Below are 27530 nucleotides of genomic sequence, written 5' to 3'. Positions count from 1 at the left end.
GTTGAACTATTGCAACAAGTTGGTCACAGGTTCAAAACTTGAAAACAGCCTCTCCTGCAAAGCAGGGGGTAAGGCTGCATGCATTTGCCCCTCCCAGACCTTGTAGTAGCAGGAGCCTTGTGCACTGGGTTTACTCTTCTAATAAAGACCAGAGAACCAATAAACCAACTCACTCTTGCTATGTTGGAGTCATGGGTCACACAACTAGAAATTTTAACCATTCAAAAGTAATCATATTGTTTGGATTTTCGTAAGCATGAGAGGGTAGAAGCCTAGAAGGTTTCTTCCTCGTGCGTCTAGAAAATGTTGAGATAGGAATTCCTATATTAAAAAGCATTGTAACCTATATGGAGGCAAAGGGGAAGCAAATCCAAGTAATTAGACTATTGTTTGATTTCTCCACTTTGCAGCTATTGTAATTGGTGTCCTTGCTGTCAGCATCATCTAGTCACTCTAGATTTACTTTCTCTTAAAGCTATTAAAAGGATATCATGACACAAACCCAATAAATGCCATATTCATCTTACTGCATGCTTACAAAATAAAACTGTTAATCAAACTTCCCTAATTAACCTCCAACACTAGATATTCATGTCTAGCCCCAAGCTTAAATTTGTGGTCTTGTTCAATCAAAGGTATACATCATATCGTAAGCAGTCTACTAAAATAACTCCAGAAGACCAAAAAACAGAGCATAGGCATCCAGTTGAGAAAGCCTACTGTAAGCCAGAGTTCAGATACTGCTGTTTGGTCACATATCATACAGACAATAAATAGACCCACTAATTATATTGCAACAAATTGAAGACAAAACTGAACCGCATGGCCTGTAGGGGCTTCATGCCCAATTTAATTACCACAGATTTCACATTATTGCCAGCCAAATTAGTTGTTATACTGCTAATGATACAGCACCACAAGTTTTCAATGAGATCAAAACAAAGATGACCGGGAATAATTTTACAACACCACCTATGATGAAAATCCCATTCATCCTCAGTTGTTCCAAATCAGTGACCCATTAAATTTAAATCGACGGTAGCTTGCTTGGGAACCCTTGCACAGATCAAAGCTCTAGAGATTGTCAAACAATGCTCTGGCTGCCTACTTAGGGATGTAGAGGAGAACTAATTAGTTTACAACTCTTAGTCCTCCTTCAGGGGTTTATTCATCAGTTGGATTTAAAACCTAGAATCTAGATAACTCCCTTGAAGGCTATGCAATATTTTAGACAGGCTGGGTCTTGCTTTCAGGATTAATAACTAATTCTTCTGTACACCAATGTCTGCTATGATCTGGTAAACTTTTAGAGGCACCAAGGAATTTCTTGAGTGAGGTAACCTAACTATTTAGTTTTATTTAACAGTTCGGTGACTTTTGTCATCTTCCATTTAATTTGCTTATGGATGGAGCAATTTTCCATTTCCTGCTGCTCCCCTAAATAAATAAGCAATAATTTTGTTCTTAATTCCAAAATAATATTTGAAGAAACTTAGAAACACGTCAAATATAACAGAAACAATAGGTAAATCCATACTCACTCAAGATATCATCTAGAATTTCAGATTTATTCACTTAAAGGGCTTATTTTTGCAATTCATGCAAGAACAAATGCTAGAATAAACAAGACCTACAAAGAGAGTGAATAAACTGATAAATTTAGAAAATTCACATTACAACTGATGTTCTTAGAGCACTGAATTACACTTGAAATTGAAATAGCATCAGAATTTCCTGAAAAGTTCCCCCTAGTATAGGGGGTCTCCTAATCACACAATTTACAACAACTAGAAAGAATGCCATGGTTCAAATCCCTCTCCTCTACCAATAAGAAATTAAAACCAAGGTTTTAGAATGAGATTACACACAAGTTACGATAGAACTTCCCTGAAACTTAGTAGCTTATGATTATGACATGGACACCAACCCACTCCAAAGCATTCTTAAATCTGTACTGCATCCTCTACCACCATCTGCATACCCACAAGCTCAAATTCTAGGAAAATTGTTGGCACCCAATTATCAAAATAGCAGCTATAAATTAATCCCCAAGAGATCAAGATAGACCCCAACACAACACTGTTATTATGGTCATTAAAAGCTTAATACCACTCACCCCCATAAGTGACATCATGAGTAATTATCAGTCACCCAAAAATGATTAGAAGAATGAAAACCATGACAGACAATGCAAATAGATCTCTGGAATGACATTACCCACCAACTGTAATCACATAAAACACCCAGAATCTGAACCAGCAGTCAACAACAGAGCACAGGCAATTCTAGGATCTGGAAAGGGAATTTTGACTTCCATGGCATCCTTATACCTACCTCTATTACCAACATTAACAACAACAGCAGCAGCAGCAGCAACAACAACAACAACAACAACAACTACTACTACTACTACTGCTGCTGCCACTACCAGTACTACAACATCTAGAACCCTAAATTCAACCAAACCCAATTAGCCCCCAATTCTCTAGATTCCAACTAAATTCCACAAGACCCGACAAGTAACAGAAAGAGAGAAGGCGATAATTACCAACGGCCTTCAATCATCCCCAGTAGGAAACAGAGTAAGAACCTTCCTTCCACCGCCTCCACCTGTTGCAGACTCCAAATCCTCTACATACGCTGGCGGTTGCGCTGGCATTGCCGCACCCATCCTATTCACAGCCGGCCGCGAAAAAAACCCGTGATCGAATTGCCCTCCCGGCGGCGACCCAAAATGCCCCATCTGCCTCTGATGAAATTGCTGCTGCTGCACCGCTAAAGCTGCCGCTGCCATCTGTTGCTGGTGATGCTGCGGAAACGCCGTTACGGGCACGAACGGCAAGAAGTGATCTGATCCCGGAGGGCCGGGATGCAAGAGCTGTCTTGGAACCGGAGAGCTCGCAAACAAATGATCTGTTGCAGAGTCAGTGGGGGACAATCCCGCTGCACCACCTCCAGCACCGTTACCCGCAGACAGCCCCTGCATCCGCTTGAGGTAAAGCCTATACTTCTGCAAGTGACTCGCGACGTTCTCCCGAGTCAACCCATCAACACTCATCAACTGCATTATCGTCTTGGGGACTGCGTTCTTGATCCCGAGATGGGCAACTGCATCAACGAAGCGCTTATGGAGCTGAGGTGTCCATACCAGGCGAGGCCGCTTCAGGGTCCGAGCTGGCTCATCTCCGGCGGTGGCGGACCCTAACTCGGCCGAGTCGAAGTCGGCAGAGGGGGGTTGAGAAGAGGGAGGAGGTGGTGGTGGAGGGGGTGGAGCTTGAGGGGAATTAGAGTTTCGAATGTCGAAGGCAAGAGCAAGGTCAGGGGTGATTAGGGTTTGAGAAAGGGGCGTAAGCTCGTCTGGGGAAGGGAGCTCTTCTTCCCATCGAGAGAACCAATTGGGTTCTTCTTCTTTCATTATTTGGGTGTTGGGTTTTATAATCTGTTCATGGATTTGAAATGGGTAACCTTGAATTCTACACAGCTTGGCTTTTAATTGATCTTCTTCTGCTGCCGCTGCTCCTGCTGTTATCGTTGGGGAGAGGAGTAGGAGACAAGATAGGAGAGAGAGAAGGAGAGGTGTTCGAGGTGGATCTTGTTTTTAGCTTTTCTTACAGGTTTTTATATTTGGGAGTTGGGACTGTTTATGCTGATTCCTTTCTTTCCATTTTCTTTTTCAATGTTTTCCGGGTTTTAAGGGATGCTGGGTTGTCCACACTGTGTGTGGAATTACAGATTAGGCTTTGAGTTTATGAAAAATCCTTGGGAGGTTTGAGCTACTACTGTGATGATTCCTTCATTGTTCATTCCTTGTGGGTGATGGGAGTGTCTCATTGGTTCTCACCTTTCTTCTCAGATGTGATGCATTTACATTACAAGGTAGGAAATAAACTTGGACGGTGACAATTGTGGGTTCTGATGAATTGACAAATATGGTGTTGGGATTTGAAAAAATTCTATTTTCAGCTTGCTTGCAAGGGAAGGATATGGACTATGAAGACATTAGGTTTCTCTAAGGAAGGATCATCAAAGAATCAAATTGGTGCTTTGATTATTAGTTTACATTTACTTTCACATTGCAAATTAAGTAAGAAGATTGCTGGTGTCAATGGTGAGGTATATGGAATTGACAGATATATAGTGTTAAAAGGTTTGTGGAAATTTCCCTGTTGGGGTTGAGGGAGTTTGATGAACTATGAAGGAATGATAACGCTCTCTTAATTGTCTAAAATGCATTTACATGACAAATTAGGAAAGAACTTTGGATGATGTCAATGGTTAGGTTTGTGGAATTGACAAATATGGTACTAGGGTTTGGGGTCATTTCTATTTTGGGACTATGGAATTTATTCCTACAAAGACTAATAACTAATAAGTAAGGAAGGGGGAAAGAATGTTACCTGGTCATGTGGATCTCACGCATACACAGGAGTCTAGTGCGAAATTACCACCCCACCCACTGTAAAATCACAAAAAATCCATCTTTATTGATGCCCTTAGTGCGTCCTCATTGATCCCTTACACTGATGTAAAGGCTACACGATCAGATAGAGATGTCTCACTTGATTCTCTCTATTATAGGGTTTTCATACGAGTCCACATCCTTTACAGTGAGCAGTGAGGTGCGGTGAACATCGAACGACTGAGAGTATCAGAACATGTATCCAAGAGACTCTCAACCACTCGATGCTCACTTCACCAATACAACAACTACAAACGATTTTGACACTTTTCATACTTGGTGAATTGAATGTGAGTCTTTCAGTTGATTCTCTCATGGTGCATTTACATTCAAAAATGGAAGTGATCGATATGTCTCACTAGTGATGTGGTTGGATGGTGGGAGGAATATTGGAGTTTGTGTAAAATTCCTTTGTTTGGTGACTGGTGAGGGCCCTCCTTTTTGGAATGAACATTGAATTGAGACTATTGAATTGATTCTCTGATAATGCATTTACTTTCCCAATCAGAGTATAAGTTTCAAATAAACTGAAAGAATAATTGTATGCTGTTTGGCTTGTAGTTCCCATTTAGTAAAGTAAAAAACACTATTTGCAAATTTGCTATGCTCAAAAAAGAATTGACCACATGGGAAGGGATAGGATTGTACCTTTCTTTTAGAGAGTTTAAACCTGTTTGAATGAAAGTTTCAAGACTCTAAAAAGATTGGCTTTAAGATTAACTTTAAGGTATATCTTCAATGTAGTATAGAAAATATCCACAACGAATATGGAACCATTTTGTCTTTTCATGAAGCCTTTTTCAAGGTGAAGAAAATTGGAATAATTGATTATAATAATATACTTTGGTGGGTTCCACATATTATTCCAATCTAACAATTGCCAAGTTTTCAAGTAGATAAGGATGGTCTAGGACTCTATGAGTCAGGAGTCAGGACTGCTTGAAAAAAAAAAAAAAATGAAGTTAACAAATTATTCTCCTACTTAATGTATATCTAGAGAGGGGACTCAATCCTGTGAGCCCACAGGAATATAGCTTTTGCACATGTAAAATCAAACTAGACTAATGACCTTGACCGAAACCAAAAAAGGTTTCTTTTAGACTATTGGACCGGGTCTATGGCACCAAAATGTTTTGCCACGTGTCAGTCTTATAAAAATTATCAAGACCAAAGGAAGAAAATATATATGATTTTTTTTTTTTTTTTGGACTTATTTTTTGAACACAAAAAAACTAGTGACAATGATTTTAAAAATCAGATTGGATCGATCAAAATCACCCAAATCGGATTGAATTGGTCAAGATCAATCTGAGTTCTGACTGAAACAATATCGATCCAATAGTACAATTTAAGAGTAAAATAATACAAAAACCCAATTTAAAGAAAATAGGGAATATCAATTATTATCTGTCGGATAAATGGGGCCCAACTTTCACCTAGTCATTTACCATTACTACTAAAAAGATCTGTCACACTTTAAAATATGAGAAAAAACAATTATGTCCAAGAGCACAGCTTATGCCAACGTTCTCATAAGTCGTAGTCCCATTTATTTATCTATCTTCTTCGTTTGTGAAAAGACATCTATACCCCTTATTTAGGGGAGAAGAAATATAGACATAGGGAGCATTAAAAACTTAAATAAGATAGTTTTAGAGCTATTAGATAGTAGAATAAACACATCCCAGAGCCATCGTCTCTTGTTGTCTTGCAATAGACAACCCATCATTTGCTTACAATCCGTCCAAACATTTATCATCTGTCATCCCTGGTTGTGTGCCACCTCAAGTCCTTGTAACATTGCCCTAACTTCTACTCTTGTGCACTCCTTACAAATCTAGAATCAATCCAAGCTATAAAAAAACAAGAGTTAAAAGAGGAAAACCAAAGCCCAACCAATTTTCCTAGATTGTTGGATATAATTACCATCAGAAATTATCACCAATTGATTGAACGTAACTTGGCTACTGCTTGGGTTGCAGCCAAGTAGCTACAACCCTTGGTACCAGACAGGAGAATGGAATTTCATCGCTAGGGGTGAAAAAATTCACCCTAAAGATTTCATTCCCTTGGTTAAGAGGAACTAGTCGGCTCGGGCCTTCTTGATCTCAGCTATGGTCGTAGGTTCAATCGGATATCATAGGAGGGATCCAGAAGTCGCAAAGAACAATTAGAAAGTTATAAAGAAAATCAACCCGGGGAGCAGCAAAAAATAAAAAAATAAAAAAAAATTCCAATTAATCCACCGACAATATCCCATTGTAAAGACTAAGTGAATCAATTCAGGATTGAACATTTCATTCAATTTAACATCAGGAACACTAAGGAAAAAAAAAAAACTTTTAATTCCTATTCTGCCATAGAAATTAATAGGTTATAGCAAACATAGAAACAATAGATTTAATATCAAATTCGGAACAAATAGAGTTAAAAGATGAGATCACGAAGGATGTGAAACAAAGAAGAGCTACAAAGAAACTCAATCCAGATACCTAACGGCCCATCTGCCTAGAAACATATACTAGACAAAAATAAGTGAATCAAATTCCACTTTGCGATTGCAAAGACAACATGTACTATCAAAAACCTTAAAACTTAAACAACCGAACTTTGTTAGGAATCACTTCAAATAAAACCTTCCACAAAAACATTTTAAGAAGTGTATTGAGTAGTAGAGACAAGAAATTTAGCAACAACCTGAATAGTTAGAACACCATCCTTAACAAGGGGGAAAATCGTCTATAGGGTTGGTAGCTTAGTGGAAGGATGCCCTTATGCCATCACAGCTTGAGTTTACTGGTTGTGGGTTTGAGTCAGTATGTCCCACAATCACTGTTGGTCCTACGTAAATGTTGTATACCGAATGGGGGCTTCGGCCTAAGGGCTATGATCACTATCATGGAGCACCCTTCTTTCATTATCAGAAGAAAAAAAAGGGGGCAAACCAAAGAATCTTGTGCACAAAATCTACGTAGAGGTATTTTTATATTACACTTCGAAATGGGAAAATTGAATTTATTAAATTTACATTATTATTATTATTGGGTGGGGGGAAACTTAAATTTACATTCCATGTGCCATGGATAATTAGCTCACTAACCTTAGAATATATAAAATAATGAGGAACCAATTGCAATGGCAAATTGTCATTATTTCATAGGTCCTTCCAGATGGAAATATTAGTCTCATCCCTAAAATGTCAACACATCAAACTCTTAAGAATAGGTAACACTGCAACCAAACTATTCCAAACAATTGAACTTCTCTTTTTCCATGTAATAGAGTTAAGTAAATCGGCATTATGAAGATATCTAATTTTAAAACTTGAACCCACAACGCCAAAAGAAAAATTGAGAAACCTCCAACCTAACTTAACCAATAAAACCTTATTGTGAATCGAAGAGTCTCTAAAACCTAAACCTCCCAAAGTAGCGATAGGCCCCCGTTTATGATGCCCAAGCTCAACACCACTACAGAAAAAGAATTGATAAAAGTTCATAATGTTACAAATTTTTTGAGGTAACAAAAAACACAGGACATCTAGTACGTGGGACAGAGTAGAGCAAAATCAAAGTAAACTAGAAATTAGCTGGTAAAACAAGTAATGAATTGGATAAAGGTTTAACTTAATTTGATTGCTAACAAACTTCCACAAGGCAAAATGGCATATGGCATTCTCAACTAATACTTCCTTTAGGCGACCAAAACAAAGCTTGTTTGATCAGCTACTTTCTATCATTTCACCATGTTTTGGTTATCTTACCCAAACCAACCATTAGCGCCAAATTTGAAATATGTGAAATCTATACTTTCATTGTTTACCATAAAGAATATCTATGCTTCATTTTTTGTCCTACTCTTTTGCAGAGAACGACTGGAATGAGACAACGACGTAATTGTTTGAAGTGTGTTCATCAAATCCAATAATTCAACGGTTCTATCTCCTCTCTCATGAAAGCATGGTTCTAAGTATTGATATCGTAATAACCCTTTTACCTAAAAAAAAAATGGTCTTATTAGCCTATATAGATCGGTTGAATCGACCAAAAGTGGTCCATTTTTAAAATTGCGTCCAATACTACCCAATCACTATTGATCATGACTGACATGGACACCAATACTGATATCAACACATTTAAACTTGTACAAGAGTGCAGCCACGGAGTTTTCATTATAAGAATTGGGAGAACTCTCTCTCTCTCTCTCTCTCTCTCTCTCTCTCTCTCGATCTCTCGATCTCGACCTGTGAAACAGTCCCGGAGAAGATGTATCTCTGCACAGACTTCTATATTCCCTTCGCTCTCTTGACATACTCTCCCCTCATTCTCCTCACCCACTCTTTGACAAATTTCCTTACACCTTCCGTTGATGGGCCGCATAGATGCCAAGGCATGCAGGCAGAATGCCAATCCCTTGCCCATAAAGTATACACAGCTACGCACATTTAACCAAAGAGATGACCACTTAGATTAGGATATAGAAAAGAGGCTTTTCATCACAAGATTAACTAGTTGTAGACAATCTAAATATAGCTGTCCCATTTAAAGAACCGTTTGTTATAAAGTCTTTTCTTTTCCTTAATGAGGAACCCCTTGAATCTGTCCGATTTTACTATTCAAACCAAAAGGTAAACCCTGATTATTGGTTATAGAGGTTTTGATGATAAGAAGTGACAAATGTTACTCAATCTCTTTAAACCCATTAAAGGGTAATCTAAATATTAGTTTATTAAAGAAACAAAATTGTCTTTTTTAAATAAAAATAAGGCAAAAGAACGTTAAACTGTTAGCACGGGCATACATCAGTTTCTGTGCCAATAGGAGGACGTGTGAAAGAATCTTTAGTGCCCTTGCAAGGTTGGGGCTGAACGGTCTTTCTGCGATTGTTGTGTTTGGACATTTAGTAATATTTTATGGATATAAACAGATAAAGGATGTTAGATGGTGTGGTCCCTCACAATTGATTTTTAAGATCAGAGAGAGTGTTCTCTGAGCTTGTAGGGGTGGGGAGCCAACAAAACGAGAGGGCACGAAACTGTTAATCAATAGAGAGAGAGAGAAGAACGTTAACCTGTTAGTGCAGGCACACATCAGTTTCCGTGCCAATGGGAGGGTGTGTGAAAAAATCCTTGACGCCTTGCAAGGTTGGGGCAGAACAGTCTTTCTGCGCCTGCTGTGTCTAGGCATTTAATAATATTTTATGAATAAAAACAGATGGAGGATGTTAGATGGTGTGGTCCCTCACAATTGATTTTTGAGATTAGAGAGTGTTCTCTGAGCTTGTGGGGTGTGGAGCTAGCAAAAGGAGAAGGCAGGAAACTGTTGTGTGTGAGAGAGAGACAGAGAGAGAGAGAGAGAGAGAGAGAGCTTATAGTTTATGCCAACAGTTCAGAGACCTTTTACCTTACTACTGATAGGGAAGGTTTTGATGATGATACATTATAGGATGATTTGTTTTAAAAAGGAAGAATTGTGTGGTTTTCATGTGGTTTTTCATTAACTAGACCTATTCCATTGACTTAGAAACAGCCTGTTTTGTGAAGTAATGGGTAAGGTTGGGTAACGTTGCCCCTTCCAGATCCTACAGTAGCGGGAGCCCCGTGCAGTGAGTTACTCTTTCTTTAAACCTATTTGTAGCTCCAATGATGTTACTCTCAAAAAAATATGCCGGTATTAGATAATAAAATGTCATTGTATTTTACGAACATCTCTAAAGTTTTTTCTAATAATTGGTAACGCATACTTAGAAAGTCACCATCGTAATGGGCATGATTTATATTTGCGGGTTACCTCCTCAGATGAAAGCTCAATGCATGTGAAATAACTGCAAACAGACTCCACGGGGAAGAACTTAGAATCAGGTTGGTTTGGCCATTTTGAGGTTCTGCTCATAAGAACTCTGGTAAAAACTGGGTTCAAAGATGAAGTGCCTGCTCATCAGTTTCATGACCCTGCCAGGCATAAATATCTCATGTTACACAGAAGTGCCCATCAGTTTCATAACTCTTACCAGTTTGGTTAATTAAGATTCAACTCTCTTGAATAACTGCAGTTGCTGGCCTTTTTAAACTGTGGCTTGAAGGTGTTGAACTACTGTAGTTGCCCATAATGTGACCAGATAAATAGGCACTTTCTACTTAGAAAACACAATCCCCCTCTAGGGTCTTCAACCAGAACCAAGTATGAAACCCATGTTGCATGTAATCTTCCCTAGGAAACATCTAGATTTAACATCTGTTAAATCAGTTTCAAGATGATCAATCTTGATATGTTCTGCACAACCATGCCAACAAATAGGGTGCACTTCGAGCTTGAGGTTATGCAAGAAAAATAGCATATTACAACCAAGCTCCATGAGCCTGCATTCAGTGAAGTGCAGCTCCTGAATGCATTGCCAGTGGTAACCCCACTCCCTCCAACAAAGAAAACTATAGCAAGCACATAACAGCTCAAGTTTAACACTAAATGCAAGACAAAGTGTAGTTCTTCTCATTGTCAACAAGAATAAACAGGGCATGAGAAAATAAGAATGAATTCAGTCAAAATGTTGGATTCCTGATCTAAACAATGACTTTATCAGTGTATTTTTTAAGCAGATTGGTCAGCCTAGTATGCACAGTGCTATGCTAAGAAAGGAGTCTGTAAGCTTTTAGAGTGTCGACAACTCAATGTGGCAAATCACGTATATTCTCATATAAAAAGGTGTGTGTTAATGGTATACAAAATCCCTGAATGATAGAAACCTAGCCAAGTCCCTCTTTGAATTGTTCAAGACGCATTGCTTACATCTGAAGGAGACTCTGGCTGGCCATTTGATTCAACATCAACTTGAGGAAGCAGAACTTTCAACTACAGCTGGAGAATTTTCAGGCTGGGCTGGGATTGAAGCCTGGATGATTTCTGCTGGCTTAAACTTGTTGATATAATAACTAAGAGATGGGCCAGCATATTCTGAGGCTTGCACCTGAGGGGAGGTTTTACCAACTTGTATTAGTATTGAAGAAGCAGCAGCGACGAAGATGAGAGCCAAGCCGGCAGCAATTGCCACTGTATTCTCAGATCCTTCAGAAGAAGTGCCTGCAGTCCCTGAGCTTATTGCACTTTCTGCAACGTAGACAGCTGGCTGGTAAATGGGGTACAAATTAAAGGTATTAGGTGCAATATACAAGTACTAAAAGAAACAAGATACCCAATAATGCACACTGTCACACTTGAGGACAGAAAACCTATAGCAAACTGGTATATACTATTTGATAAGTCCAAAGAAGATGGTAGAAATGTCTCTTGCCACTCTCCCCACTCCCTGCCCAACCCCCCCTGCCCCCAACAAAAAAAAAAATAATGGGGGTGGGGGTGGGGTTTGAAGGAGTAGCTTCTGCTTGTCTCTTTCAACCTTCTGTATCACACGTTCACACTGCTGCTCGGCTCATAGATGCATGCATCTTCACAGTCTAGCCCATTGGACATTAAAAAACATTTTTTTTTTTGCTCGATCAGTTTCAAATATTTCTGAGATATACAATAAACCTGGGTTTGTACTGGGATGTTTTGATATTGACCAGATGAGAAAAGAAAAATTGGAAAAGAAAGAAAAAGAGAGACCAAGGAGGCTCATTCCCCATTCCATTTCAACCACGTGTAACATGTTAGCTCTCTGCTGCAGGAAGTATTCTCATTGTCTAGCCAAAAGGAGGTGTACATGAAAGAAGTCTGTGACTCTATGTGTACACTTAATCTTAGGGAGACTCAGACAAAAACATATGCATGTAAAATGTCAACAAATATTTGTAGATACATAGAAATACATGTATTTAGTTATGTTTTCATTCAGATGTAACTACGTTATTGATTCATTATCAGCGTGCAGGATCAATTTATCATCTGCATGCAGAAAGACTAGGTCAATGAAAGGTTGAAGCCTTACTAACCATCTCTACCCTTGATGACTTCTGAACAAAGGTTAATTACTCGAGAGCTTATCTCATTTTACCACCCCTCCTAACTATATGATCTAAATGGCGTCAGAGAGCTCTTTGGGATGATTCTTAAGGTTTACCAAATAGTAGGAAAATCAGGCAAGAAACTTATATGACAGTTTAGGACTGATAGACAACTAGAACAGGGTTACCTCGGATGAATAAACACAACTTGTGTAAGTGTCATGATCACCGAACACTAGATTAAGAAGTGGAATAATTACTGACAATAAGCAAATCAGATTTTGACAGAGGTTAATGAAAAAATTATATAATTTGTGTGTTGACTAACAGCATCCAGTCATGGTTCCAGAGGGGCCTTTGAATTATCTATTTGGTAAAATTCATTCTACAAGGAGGTCAATTGACATTTCTAAATTATTCATGGTTCTATATTGTTATTCTTTAAGATCCACCAAACTGGTTTCCTGAGGAACAACTTAATTTTTTCTGCTCTTCTATTTGTCATATTACTGTGTGCAACATATTAGTGTGTATAAAACTCCAAGATCAATCTTGACAACAACAACAAAGCTTTATCTCAAATTAATGGGGATCCGAGTAAGGACAGAAAAAGGAAAAGTAAAAGGAAACAGAACAAAAAATAACAGTAACGAAGTAAAACACAGCTAGATGGGGTCCACTATATGGATCCTAGCCCTTCAAGATCAATCTTTCAACAATAAAAATAAATAACTAAATAATACAAAGACATCCTTGTTCTTTAGTTTTTCTAAGCAGCGATAGGCACCTCCTTGTCAATCTTTGTCTGCTTATGTTAATCATTTGCTGAAAATTTTCATTTCTAGCATGCTGGATGCAGGCTGTATCATATCTAGGGGAGATGAAATGACATCAAAATTTTTTTTCTTCATTTTATTGTTCATTACCAATACAAAAGTGTTACATGGTCTACTAGGTCTCAAAACCTTTGAAACTGCTCAACTCCTTTCCTTAACATGCTGCTAAACACAGAAAAAAGAAGGTATGGAAGCTGAAACTTTCATGCTTAGAAAACCAGAAACACCTTACCTCCACTGAATATATGTTAGTCTGCCCTGCAGTGTCCTTCTCAACATAGCCGGTCCAACCCTTTTTACGAGGTGGGAATGTCCCAACCACTTTGGTCTTCTCACCCGCTAACCATTCCACGCTGACCTTACCAACCTACATTTGCCACACAATTTTAACTCTTACATCAAATACCTAAAATCATCATCATACAATGCTGCTAATTCGTGCATGGTCCAGAACCTGGTTGATAATTTTTAAAAATCAAACCCCATGGTGGCCTGAATTAATTTAAGTTTCAAGACACTCAAATGATTTACCATTCAACCCTGAAAGAATCAACATACATGTGAAATGTTGAATCATTCATTCAGCTGATGTTCATATATATATTTCAACCTAAAATTTGTCAAATGGACCAAGAATTCAGTAACCCAAAGCTGCAATCATTTGAATCAACCAGAAATTCAAGAAAATCAACTCAGAAAAAATAGACAATCTTTAAGAAACTCTACAGTAGTTCATTAAAACACTCATCCACCCATTATTGATGTACAAACACAACCAATCCATAAAATCTTCTGGTCAACAATCCAGGAGAAGTGGATTGACACATAAAATCAAAAACCCAGAAACATTAATACCAGTATTTCTTGCAATCTGTTTAGTCCTCTTCTTCCTTCTAAACTATTAAACACAGCCCAGTCCACATTGTACACTTAAGACTCAAGGAGACACAAACATTAAGGTTATTTAAAATTCAAGGACAAGATCTGGAACAAAAGGAGAAATTTAATTTTACCTCCTTATCAGGGGCACATTCTTCATCATTGCAGTCAGATTCCTCAGCATCAGAGGTGGATGAAGCTCGGATTGTGAACAAGTCACCCTTACCATTCCCTTTGTGTTTCTTCAAAAATCTAGAAGAGGGAAAAGAGCAAGTATTTGCAGAAATCAGAGCTTGAGAAGCACAAGCCATTGGAGTTAATCAGCAAAACAAGGTAAAGATGGAGTGGCAAAGTTTTGGTTCTTCCAACAGTTTTTGGCTTTCAGGGAGAAGGATCTATGGTGGGATTTTTGGGTTGATTTCGAATGGATTTTGGGGTGGCTACGTGGCAGTAGGAACATAGGGAATGAGATTACGAGAGAATATCTGGTGCTCAAACTCTTACAGCCTTTGTGTCAATCTTGACCTTAGAATAAGAATCATAGTAGAGAACCCAGATCCACCTGTGATTATTAAACTCTAATTTACTTCTTAAGAAAAAATATATTATATTTGGACAAATTACACCAAGGTAGAAATTATTATTAACATAAAGCTCAGGTACCTAATAAATTTGTAAGAGAAAAAATATCGCCTTCCCTTTCCCTTTTACTTAATCGTAATATCATTTTCCTTTGGGTTAGTTTGAAAATTTTCATTTCCTTCCTTCTCTCAAAGATTCTATTAACATACTTTTGATGAAAAAGAGTTTATTAAATAATGATTTTGCATATCTTTGCTTTCTTTTTTTTTTCTTTTTTTTTTGATAGGTGTGGAGGATAGTAGGTAACAACCAGGAGAGGTCATGGTGAGCATGGGTTTTTTGCAGACTCACTGCTCATCAACTACGCTAGGCAGTTGTTGTTCTACTGACATTATTATATTATATTACAAATGGTTAAGAGAAATCTATTCACTTGTGCGGTCAATGTTCAAGCCAATGGAAGACTGTGTGAGGCATCTGAGTGGGGGCAATATTGTTTTTTTTTGTATCCATCTATGTCTAAGCATAAAGACACTCAAATGGGTAGGGTTCATTTCTCCATTATAAATTATATACTTTATATTCAAGTGCAAAAGAAAACGTTGTCTGCTTGTGCCCTCTATGCCTAAACAAAACTAAGCGAGAAATGACTCAATTGCCTCTGTGCACACTAGGTATTTTCATACCCAATTGTGTCTAGGAGGTGACGGTGTGGCTGGACAACAATTTTCTCCCTCCATATTATTCTCTCTCGAATGCACATGTGCCAAAGCATTGGTAATTAATGTGTGCATTTTGTGTACGTACATTATAGCTCCTCTCACCTTCATATTTTTACACACACACGCACATATATATATATATATATATATACAATCTCAGATTTATTATATTAGCATATACATTCATAATATAGTTGATTTAAACTAAAAATGGTTACCATGGTTCTGAGTCTTTTGACACCTCTTTTTTTAACCCTCAACAAAATATTTAGCAACCCCCTGACCCTAACCCTTTTTTCTCTCATATCCGTATTAAACACGTTTTTGTTAACAGTAGTTCTAACACTTCTGTTTTTTTAACCCTCGAGCAAATATTTAGCAACCCCCTCCCCAGCCCCAACCCTTTTTTCTGCCTCATGTTTTGTATATGGACTTATGTAACTCCTCTTTCCCGAAAAAAAAAAAAGAACCGAAAAAAAACTCTGAGCTGGTAAACCATCAATTGCAGTATAGTTTATCCACTTGGGACTCTGGATTGGTTCGGAAATCTCTCCTACAAAGGAGCCTGGAGGTATCATATGACACGTGTCAGAATATAAATGAATGTTTATTGGTTGATAGTTCACATTCTAAGCATGAAGTGGAAAAGCCGTTTTCACATAAAGTAGTCAACAGCTCTCTCTCTGTCTCTCTCTCTCTCTCTCTCTCTCTCTCTCCAACTTACTTCTAAGCAGATCAAAAACAAAAATGTACAAAGTGAAAAATAATAAATTGGGTTTTTGTTTAATTCCGGTTTGAAGATGGAAGCAGAAAAGACGAGAACAGCTGAGGTGATGATGAGAGAGATGCCTGAGTTGAAGTGGTTTAAGCCTCTTGTCTCCTTTGCTCTTCTCTTTGTTATTTGCTTCCTCTTCTATTTTCCTGTAAATAACCCCATCATGATTAAGGGGATCACCTCACGCATTCTGGGAACTCAATCTGTAAGCCCTATTTTCTCTCATCCTCTTTCACTTAATTTTTTTGGTTTCCTGGTTTTATAGCAAATGTCAACTGTGGAATGATTTTTTTTTTTTGGGGGCGGGGGGGTCACAACTCTCTTCTCCTTCTTCTTCTTCTTCTTTAACAAAAGATGCTCACTCCTTTGATCAATTATGGAGTAGGGGAAAAAATTGAAGCAATTCCAAATATGCCCTAAAATAAAATATTGAACTATGTCCATAATTGCTTAGAAATCAATGGTTTTTATTTTTTTTTTTTTATTTTGGATAAAAGTTTCCTAAGCCCCTCCCCTTAAACCCCTTCTCTTGATAAGTTTATTAATTAATGTGTCCTTAATGTCTTCCACGAGCTCAAATTTTGTAAATAAGTAGATCTCAAAGTTCCTTGTTCACATGAAATTTTAACAAATTTGAGGTTTGAAAGTTAAGATCTATGGGATGGTGAAGAGTAGTGGTTGGACGAATTTTTCTCCTTTTAATTTAAGTTAAAAGGTTTTCTACTCTATGTAGGGTAACAAAGTATCTACTCCACACCACCTCCTCAGCTTGTATAATGTGTAGTGGTGATACGCGAATTCTGATTGTTAGATATCTAGAAAATATTTTGAGTTGGCCACCTGAGTAATGTATTCGATAGACCTAACATGAATCTAGCATTGACCAAATTGATTGGTTAGATGGTCAGAGTCATCCGATAAACCTTAAATTTATTACTGTTGCATTGAAATTTTCTTTTGTTTTGCTTTCTCTCTATTGAAATGCTATATAAGCTAAAGGAGAGGCTTGGGCAGGCTGCCCGCTCCGGGTAAGATAGCTGGTGGTAGATACATGGGAGGGGGAACAGCCAAGATTAAGGGGTCTTTTCACTAGGAGGGGGGAGGAGAAACAGATACATGGCCAGGCAGCCTGGTGGCGTGCGCAGCCTTTTCCTAATAAGCTAATAAAGGGAAAAGGCTGGGCATGCTGCCGAATTGAGATACAGTTCAAGTCTTCTATAGAAGATTTTGGGCCATGAAGTGATGATGCTTTTGAGTCTAATACTCAAAGTTTTCTTGCTTTATTTTATTACAGAATGCAGAATACAATGAGCTAGCAACTGTATTGAAGAGAGCTTCCATGGTGAACAAGACTGTCATAATCACCACCTTAAATGAAGCATGGGCAGTTCCTGGCTCTGTTATGGACCTCTTCCTAGAGAGCTTCCGAATCGGAGAAGGAACGAAAGTTCTCTTGAACTACCTCCTCATTGTTGCTGTAGATCACAAGTCATTTGAGTGGTGCAAGTCCATACATCCCCACTGCTACTCCCTCACTACCCCAGGAGTAGACTTTGCCTCCGAGAAAAGGTTCATGACATTAGACTACCTCAAGCTTATGTGGAGGAGAATCGACTTCTTAAGGACAGTTCTAGAATTGGGCTATAATTTCGCATTCACGGTATGAATTTGGTTCTTCCTCTCTATCTAGTTGATCAGATCAATGCAATAGAGTGTCCGCAGCTTTACTGTTACATCCACAATAATACTCTGTTTTACTCTGAATTTAAATTCATAGTGGAATGGACTGATTGCAGGATGCAGATGTGATGTGGCTCAGAGACCCATTTCCACATTTCACTGATGATGCTGAAATTAGTATTGCCTGTGATTATTATCAAGGTAATCCAACAGATAGAAACAACAAAGCCAATGGAGGTTTCAACTTTGTAAAATCAAACTTGAAATCAATTGAGTTCTACAAATACTGGTACAAGTCAAGGGTTCAGTATCCGAATTCTCATGATCAATCTGTCTTCGAAATGATAAAAAATGATAAGAATGTTATCACCAATGGGTTGAAGATTAGATATTTAGACACTAGCTACTTTGGGGGATTCTGTCAGCCAAGTAAGGATATGAACAAAGTTTGTACAATGCATGCAAACTGCTGTGTTGGAATTGAGAAGAAGCTCCATGACCTTAGACTTGTTCTTGAAGACTGGAGGAACTTCACTGCACTGCCTACTGAGAAGAGAAGATTGGTTGGGTCTTCTGCTATTTGGAGAGCTCCAAGTGAATGCAAGATATGGTGAAAAGTTCCTGAAATTAGATATAAAGGATTATAAACATGGGTTAAGTTTTCCTTGTTTATTTTGGGAAACCATCCCCATGAAAATATACTAAATAGCTCACTTGGGTGCTAGATTGATGGATGGCTTTGGTCTTAGTTATGTTTGTTTCCTCTGTACCAAACCCCAATCAACTGATACAAAACCCATGATCTATTTCTACCCTCTGGAAATCTTTCATGGCCTAATGATTCCTATAAACCAATAATCCATTACATCGACCACGATTCAATATCATTAACCATTGCTGAATCCAACTCCGACTTCAGCTCTCTCTCCGGCGACCATGCAAGAGATGTTAATGAATCTCACCCTCTTGTTCCACACATGCCAGTGTCTGGACCTGTTGTTCCTGAGTTTGAATCAGGTCCTCGAGAACCATTCTCATTAGGTGCCTGATACACATTTGGAATTTACTCAATCTTTCTCTTCTTACAACAGATTAAAAAATTGAGTGGATTCCAAATGTAGACCAGACACCTAGTTCTTGTACGATTACCTGACCAAACTGAATACCTTTCTGGATTCCTGTTGTCCCGTACAACAAGTACGTGCTTGCCCATAAGGAAAAACCCTAAGAAAAAGCCTGTAACAGACTAACATCCAACTCTTTAACGTCAGGATTAAATTAAAAAATAATGACTGGGCTCCACTGGAACGGCCCACCACCTATGGTCGGCCTGATCCACACAAGGGTTGGGTTAAAGCCTTCAAAATAGAATTTAAAAGAAGGCCAAAGTGGATTTAAAAACGAGCCCAACTTATTTTTAAAATTGTATGGGCTTAAGCTACATAATTGAAAATGGGCTGGACCCTCCTGGGCCTTCCTGGCCTTTGCTGTCCTGGGCCACCTTGCCATGGACTGGCTTGGCTCAGGCCAGGTCCATAAGCCGAAACAAAAATAACCCACAACTGATGTTATAAAGTGAAATGGGCGTAAGCCCACTTTACTAATTAATACAAGAGGAAAAGAATGTTCTCCTGTCGTGTCCCCTGTGCTTAGACATATAAGGTGGCGAAATGATGTTCACACCCCTGTGAAACCTAAAAAACCCATTCTAAACTCTCTTGATGCCCATGTGAGTCCCTTCATTGGTCCTTTTACTAGCATAGAGGTCATGCGCCTAGGGAACGCTCTTTTTCCCCTGATAAAACAACCCATAATAGTGAAGATAGAATCCCCACCCTCCTGTTGAGACTTCGGCCCCTACCACCATGCACGCATTGCACCATGCCCATCTCCCCTTGTCCCTCATGCCTCCACCCCTACTCTGAAAATTTCGTGTAGTTTGTTATACGGATCCTTGTTGGATCCCACTTCACACCACTCCAAATTAAGTTCTTAAGTTTATTATTCCTCCTCCCATCCCACATCTCCCCAACCCTTGTTAGAGATAAGATCTAGTTTCATATTTTATTTTTGAGAATGAGAAGCTTTCCAGATGTATCATCTTATCTCTTTAGATCAATGGTCGACAAAGATACGAATTATCGTGTTTATATTGGCATCTTTTGTCACCTAAGAAAATAAAAAATTGTTTAGTGTGAGAGTTATGAGAAATTTAATATTTCTTAAACGTGAGAATTATGCGAAATTGTTTTTCTTTGAATAGCATTATAGAAATTCTTGTTAAACCAATAGTTCTAAAGTCAAAAAGGTGCTGAATTTGATCATTGGATTTGCCCTCTCTCAACTTTTGAAACTAAATACAATTATATAATCATATAGCACTTTTTTTGCTTTTTGGTAGAGTCTAATCATAGAGCACCACTTATTTTAAATCGTAATGAAAATTACCATGTTGATTGGATGAGATGATTTTTAATGCTTTTAGGCTGACACTTACTATATTAGCCATAGATGAAATGGCCCATCCAAAAATGACATATAGAATCGCCTATAGGCTCCCCCATCTAGAGATGCATTTCATAGATGCTTAATTAAGACAAATCATATGTTGAATCCAAGGGGTAGTGTAATTAGTGACCAACAAACTTGGTACGAGCTGTAAACTTAGATGTTCTGAGTTCAACTTCTATTAGGCACACCTTGGACCACTCACATGGGGTGTTTATTGGTCTTAGGATTGGATAGGGGTGACATTGACTTGATCCCAATCCGGATCCATTTAGATCAAATAAAAATACCCTTGATTTTATCCATATTATAGTAATACAATAACAGCGAAGAATCGATCCGATTTCTAAACCATAGTTAGAACTCCTCATTTCACCACTTCGATCACAACAAGTTGCATTATTTATATGAAAAATTAAATTTTCACCGAACTTTATCACCACAATAATTAGTGTCCCAATAGGTTTCTTTTGAGAGACTAAAGCTACCAACCATATCTAAAAATAAGTTGCTAACGCCTCTGTTTCCATTGGGAGATGGTTGATCTGCCAAACACTTTTGTGACGGCTTTAACCCATTTTACCCTGGCCCACCCAGATAGCGATGGTTTTCTATCATTTGAAATGGCTTTTGGCCGTCTTAAATATCCGCTTTGCAGATATGGTTCTCGTACAATCTGATATGCACATATAGAATTTATTTTTAGATTTTTCTTTATATAGATTCTATGCGTGTGGATTAAGATTATACAAGAACCTGATCCACTCTTAAACAATTATTTTTGTTATTGTGAGTTAAGGTAATTGTGTGTGAACTTAGCAAGCAATATTTAGCATATCCACATGAATTGTTATTGAAAGATCATAAAATATTAAGTTTGGATCATTTGCTAATCCATTCATCTAGATATATATGTGAGGATCCAACACTTGTCGTTCCAACGTCTAGGTAGATGTACATGCAAAGATGTAAATTCAAAAATATTAAAAAAGAAAGAGCATGTGCATATTATCTGAAATAAAAAATTCTTCGTTAAGAGGCTAAAGGCAATTGGGTATTTGGGTAAATCTATCTATTTATAGTGAGAAATCTTTCTCTCGCTATTCTCCATTGATCGTGAAGTGGTATATTATCTCATTGTGGACATACATAATTTTGTTAAACCACATAAATCTTTTTATACAATTATGTGATTTTATTAACATTTTCCATTCGTTTTCTACATTCTTTTAGGTTAACGAGATTGTTGTTTCCCATGCAAACTCCAACTTTTTTTTCTCTTTTCTTTTAGGTCAAAATGAAATATGGAACTTCGAAAGTTAGGTTTACTTTGAATTTGAGGTAGGTGATGATGCATGCACTAATCCAACAGTGAACCTAAAGGTTTCCATTACTAGTTTGTGCTTATTTATATGCTAAAATCCAATACTGGTTTGTGCTTATTTATAGGCTAAAATCCATTTCTAGTTTGTGCTTATTTACTCTACTTTCATGGCGCCATGCAAAGCAGTACTGAAGGTGCTCGACCAATGCCAAGTTGCTCCACCGCCGGGTTCCGTCCCTTCAGGTGTCGCCGTCCATATCCCTCTCACATTCTTCGACCAACTCTGGTTACCATTACCACCTCCACAAATCCTTTTCTTCTATGATTACCCCCACCCATTAACTCATTTCACCCAATCTCTCCTTCCACAAATTAAACTCTCACTCTCTTCCACCCTTATCCACTTCTACCCTCTTGCAGGTAATCTTTCATGGCCTCAAGATTCCTATAAACCCATAATCCGTTACTTCGACGGCAATTCAATATCATTAACCATAGCCGAATCCGAAGCAGACTTCAGCTCTCTCTCCAGCGACCATGCAAGAGATGTAAATGAATCCAATCCCCTTGTCCATCACTTACCATCATCTGGACCAATTCTTCCATTGCTGGCAATACAGGTCACAGTTTCCCCCAATTCTCCAATTCTGGTTTCTCTATTGGAACCACTACTAACCATTCCTTCATTGATGGTAGAGCATATGCCCACTTCATGGTGACTTGGGCTTTGATTTCCAAGTTAGGAGATGCAACTCAACCACTTCCACTTCCACTTCCATTCTTGGATAGGACTGTAATTGAGGACCCCAATAGCATAGAAAAGGTATACTTGAATGAGTTAGAAAGATTTATGGGATCGGAATTGGTGTCTGGAAATAGATGTTTAAGAGTGATGGACATCAAGCTCCAACCCGACATGTTTCAAGCTACGTTTGAGCTGAATCCAACCAACCTTAAGACACTTAAGGATTGGATCTTGGCTCAACACAACAAAGATGAACAACCAATTCATGTGTCTACATATATGGCAACTTGTGCTTTCATTTGGGTTTATTTACTTAAAGCAGAAGAAGCAGCAACTGAGTCTATGCCTAACAATACTCAGACTCGCTTCGTGATAAATGTTGATTGCAGGGCACGAGTGGAGCCGCCGATCCCGGCGACGTACTTTGGAAATTGTATCAGGCCTTTTGTGGTGGTTGCAGAGAGAAGTTATTTGTTAAGAGAAGATGGATTTGTTGTGGCAACAAAGTTGATAGGAGAGGCCATTAGGGAACTGAACAAAGGGGTTTTGAGAGGTTTTGAGGATGGTGTTTCAGATTTGCTGAGTGCGGAGTCTGGGAGAGTTATTGCAGCAGCTGGATCACCAAGGTTTGGACTTTATGGGTTGGATTTTGGGTGGGGGAAGCCAAAGAAGGTGGAATTTGTATCAAATGATAGAACAGGATCCATATTTATGAAAGAGAGCCGGAATTTAGATGGTGGAGTTGAGATTGATTTGGCTCTCAATAAGAAGGAAATGGATGTCTTTGCTTCAGTGTTTGTCAATGGGTTAAAGGCTCTTTGATTTATCTTAAGTTCCATTTTTAGAATTTCCCTATCCTTAGGAAAGTTTCATTTCTTATCAAATTGAAGGGAAATTTTCTTTTATGTTATTCTAGATAATAAGTCATGACACTAAGTTCTATTTAAATCATGCTTGCAAAGCTGGGTGGGTTGTGGGTGTTGAGGGCTCAATGTCTTGAATTCCATTGACAAATGTGGACTGATTCTGAAGGGCTGCTAAGAAGCTTAAGGCTTCGAAGCCTGGCATGTTGATAAATCTTGTTACGGATTCTAAGGCTGTGGGTATTTCGGTGTAGCGTTTAGAAAACATAATCACATTGCCTACTCCTATTTCAAATGACACCTACCGTACTAAAATCTATATTTTTGTTTGTTAAAAACATTGGGAAAATAGTTATTATATGCCCGTAGTAGGAATTTTCTCTCACACCCACTGTAATTTTGCTATGACGACAAATGATGTGGCTATTCTGAGCAGTGAAAAAAGATTCGTGTATTTGCATGCATCCCCATGTATATTCATACATGTTTATTGTTAAGTTTGTCTCGAATTCTTGACCCGTTTTGGAAATTGACCCGCTTCGATATATTTTGGTGGCGACCCGAATGGAAAGTTTTCTGAGATCTATGATGGAAGCAGAGGGATTGGGCCGATAGGCCCAAGTCAGCTGGAGCCCATCACTGATCTTGTATGGGGGTGCGGGGGCTTGGTATGGTTCGACCGGATTGAGTACGACCCGATGGGTCGACCCGTGACTTAGAGTATATAATGTACTATTGTCTTGTTGAGAAAGTAATTATATTTTGGGAGGGATTTTGAGCTAGGGTTTCAGGACGAATTTTTTCGCCACTGCTTGGGTGTAATCTCTCTTCTGCATAGTGGAACTTCTTCTCTTTGCCCAATGACGTAGCACACCACCTTGGTGTGTGAACCTCGTTAAATCTCTGTGTTGTGTGATCTGTCTTGGTTTATTTATTGTATTTTTTGGTGTTTGCTCTTACATTTATTGTGTTTAAATTACTAATTCTTCCATAACCTTAGATTTTTTAAGATTTTATTATTTTTATTATTATGAGGCAGATGTGACGAAGAAATTAAGGGATTTAGTTGTATAAAAAAATAGACCTTATCTATTTTATCATATGATAATAATAATTGACATTTTAAGTGAGTTTGTGGCAAAGGTTCCTACCAATCAATTTGGCAAACTATGACCAAAAGTGGAAAACAAATAAAAAAATAAAAAAATAAATTATTAAAGAAGGATGATGCATGAGTCCTTACATGTACTCCATCTACCAATTCAAAACAGATAATAATGTTGGATGTGAATTGGAAACGAGTGTAATACACTAAGAGTCCAAATGGTTAGTGGGATCCTATTCCTAAAGGAGGAAGCCCTGACTCTTAACACGCTGTCACGCTCACATAATGCTGTACGTATTTAATTCAATCATCACATTTTTATGGTCTTTATAAGAACTCTTTGCATTGAGGGGAACAAAATAAGGCGAAAGAATCCTATTGATCCAGTGTGAGAAATATCAGACGCATGGGTCAATGAGAGTACAGATGAGAGCATCTTCAGTAGACACAAAGGCAGGATATTACGATCATTTTGCACTTGTTTTGTCTCGAAGTTTCTTGTGCTATACCGGCTGGATTCTTTTATCCAAAAAAAAGAAAAATTGAAATGGCTCAATCTTATAGTAGTACATCACTTTTACTTCCATTGCTGTGCATGTGGAATGAGACAATGAAGTTTCATGCTCCATCTGTTTGGTATGTATTCTTGAAATGTATTCTAAGTTGATAATGCATTTGAAGAAATCATACCAAATATAATTTTAATTTAAAAAATTCACTATACAATTACAAATGTCTTCAAAGTATAATTATATAATCCATGCTGTTTAACCACGATTTAGAGTTTCAGAGGTGAGGAGTTTGGGACCGAAAAATGTTAAATTTTAGAAGATGTAGATGATAAATATACGTTAAATAAATAGTGCTTTCAAATGTTTACGATCATGGGTGAAAGAACAAGCCTAGTAGCCTACGTTTAATATGATTTCTCTCTTAGAATGTATATCGACCTAGCTAGAATGCATTCCAAGAATACTCATCAAACACAGCCTTCTCTTTCTTTTAGTACCATTACCAAAGATACCAAAATAAACATAAGGGAAAATTGTTTCTATTTGGGAGTGTAGCTCCTACAGCAGCCCCTTGTGGTTGTCTCTCTCGTCCTCATTGTAAAATGATTCTCTTGTCCCTTATGGACCTAATTGAATAAGGGGCCCAATTAAGTCTCGTGCAGGTGTGGGAGATACACTCCTAGACAAAAGACATCTTCTCTAAAAATACTGGTTTATAATTAGGTACCGTGTCATTAATTGGATGTGGACCCATCCATGGTTGCCCAGATGGTTAGGGCGAATTGGGAATTGTGCATGTGGATAGGCATACAGTCACAGGTTCGATTCCTCATTTGTGCATCTGCAATTTAAGTAGAGACCGTGGCGATGAATTGCTATGTTAGTTTCCTCGAGAATTAATCGAAGTGCGCATAAGCTGGTTTGAACACCTTGGTTAACAAATAAATAAATAATAATAATTGGATGTGGACCAACATGGGCCTCTTCTTCTATCTAGCCAGCACCCTTCTTGCAAAATGTCAAACCACTTCCTAAAAATGTAGAAACATATTGTTGGATCCAAGCCACTCCTTTATCTCCTTGCTTTGCTAATGACACATGGTTTTTTAGATTGAGCTCATTTGTGGTGCAACACAGTGCGTGGCGTGCATCCAATGGCCAGAAATGCCTTGGCACAGAGCCCAAGGTGATCGCACGCAGCTTAAGGCGGTTCTAGGCGTTGGATGCATGCTGGACACTGTGTTGTGCCATAGAGGAGCGAAATCCTGTTTTTTTTTTCCCCTAGGCCCACATTGAGTGAAGATTGTTTAATTGAGATTTCCTTCCTTTCCTTTTGAGGATAAATGAAGGTAATTGGTTTTGTCCAAACTGAAGAAAAGGAGCTTCCAACCAAACAGCCGCCTTCATCAAGCTTTCCAAATCAGGGCCAAACAGTACAAAACCAATGAACCCAATAATGTGAAGTGAAAATGTCATATTTTTTTCGATAAGTCAAAACTATATAATTTATACAAGCAAAGTATCAACTTAGATGAGAAAACTCATAAAACATTTATTTGCTGCGTTTATTAAAAGAAGACTTTGAAACAGTTGGCCATGTTTTTTGGATCAGTGAAATTACAGAACACTTGGGGTCAGCATTATGGATTGGTATATAACATTGAAAATTACATTCTTAGAGGAATGATTGAATTTTTAGATTATCTTCACAAAGACAAAAGAATGAAAATTTCATGCTTCGTAGCAATGATATCGAGAAAAAAAAATTAGGACAAGTGTTCTCAAAGCCTCCACAATAGTCGTTCAAGACACAATTTCTTTTTATAAATTTAGAAGACGAACTATTTCTATTTTCCCATTGAAACCACTATTCACTTGTAAACAAAAAATTTAGATGGACAATGAATTTGTAACATATACATGAGAAGCTTCAAGAAATTTCTATCAAACTTTTCGATGAAGAACAACAAATTAATTTGTGTGTGTGTGTGCGTGTGGTTTTTTTTTTTTCCATATATTTCTTGTATTTTTTTTTTCATTTTTTTTACTGGTACTTACATATTTATTGTTTAAAAAAAAATATGATGACCTAGCTATGTTTGACTAGGCTGAGTCATCACATTTTCTGAAAGTCGAGTGGTTTTCTAACACCATCGATTTGCTGAATCCGAAGGGAACCTCCAATTCATTTCAATAGAGCTAATACATGGAAAACAAAACAAAATAAAAGGGAAGGACAAACATGGAATATAAAATTTAAGAAAAAAAAAAAATGTACCACACCTTACCCTGACTCCATTAACCTTAGCACAATATTGTCCTTTTTGACCCATGGGTCTTAAGGTTTTAAACACGTTTTACCATCTTAAGAAGGCTAGAGATTATCAATTAGTTCAACAATCTAGCCCTAGGAAATTTGGGATTAAAGTTTATACGTTATTACTGATCTTCCAAACCCTGGTACTAAGTCATCTCTTGGTCCGGACCTCTCGACAATCTCCCGGGCAGGTCCCGTATACTTGTCATATCTTGGGTGTCACTGAAGAAGTAGAAAATAATGTTGTATCTTTTTTTTTTATTTATTTATTTTTTTGGGGTGGG

At 38.0% G+C, this 27530-nt stretch overlaps 4 protein-coding genes and 1 pseudogene across 4 annotated transcripts in view; 3 read left to right on the top strand and 2 right to left on the bottom strand.

Moving 5' to 3' along the window:
* Positions 1 to 1637: 1637 nt before the first annotated feature.
* On the bottom strand, positions 1638 to 3801 carry LOC122066677 (transcription factor MYBC1-like). Its single transcript, XM_042630525.1, has 2 exons — positions 2549 to 3801; positions 1638 to 1973 (listed from the first exon to the last, which is right to left on the bottom strand). The coding sequence occupies exon 1, from the start codon at positions 3413 to 3415 to the stop codon at positions 2558 to 2560; it is 858 nt and encodes a 285-aa protein (XP_042486459.1). The 5' UTR covers positions 3416 to 3801; the 3' UTR covers positions 1638 to 1973; positions 2549 to 2557.
* A 4843-nt stretch (positions 3802 to 8644) lies between these two features.
* Positions 8645 to 27530, top strand: part of LOC122066672 (serine carboxypeptidase-like 45) — a 26982-nt gene continuing 8096 nt past the window's right edge. The window contains exon 1 of the mRNA XM_042630521.1: positions 8645 to 8676. The gene's annotated coding sequence lies outside the window, so the exon portion shown is untranslated. The remainder of the gene's footprint in view (positions 8677 to 27530) is intronic.
* Positions 11130 to 14537, bottom strand: LOC122066675 (protein MAINTENANCE OF PSII UNDER HIGH LIGHT 1). The gene is made up of 3 exons (XM_042630524.1): positions 14248 to 14537; positions 13467 to 13601; positions 11130 to 11581 (listed from the first exon to the last, which is right to left on the bottom strand). The coding sequence occupies exons 1-3, from the start codon at positions 14422 to 14424 to the stop codon at positions 11282 to 11284; spliced, it is 612 nt and encodes a 203-aa protein (XP_042486458.1). The 5' UTR covers positions 14425 to 14537; the 3' UTR covers positions 11130 to 11281.
* On the top strand, positions 16117 to 18710 carry LOC122066674 (uncharacterized protein At4g15970-like). The gene is made up of 3 exons (XM_042630523.1): positions 16117 to 16397; positions 17487 to 17852; positions 17989 to 18710. Exons 1-3 carry the CDS (start codon positions 16218 to 16220, stop codon positions 18484 to 18486), a joined length of 1044 nt encoding a protein of 347 aa, XP_042486457.1. The 5' UTR covers positions 16117 to 16217; the 3' UTR covers positions 18487 to 18710.
* LOC122066676 lies at positions 21872 to 23271 on the top strand (annotated as a pseudogene).

This window comes from Macadamia integrifolia, unplaced genomic scaffold (assembly GCF_013358625.1).
Source record: "Macadamia integrifolia cultivar HAES 741 unplaced genomic scaffold, SCU_Mint_v3 scaffold2520, whole genome shotgun sequence".
In the NCBI taxonomy this organism is placed as follows: Eukaryota; Viridiplantae; Streptophyta; class Magnoliopsida; order Proteales; family Proteaceae; genus Macadamia; species Macadamia integrifolia.
This window is presented reverse-complemented; position numbering and strand designations above follow the sequence as displayed.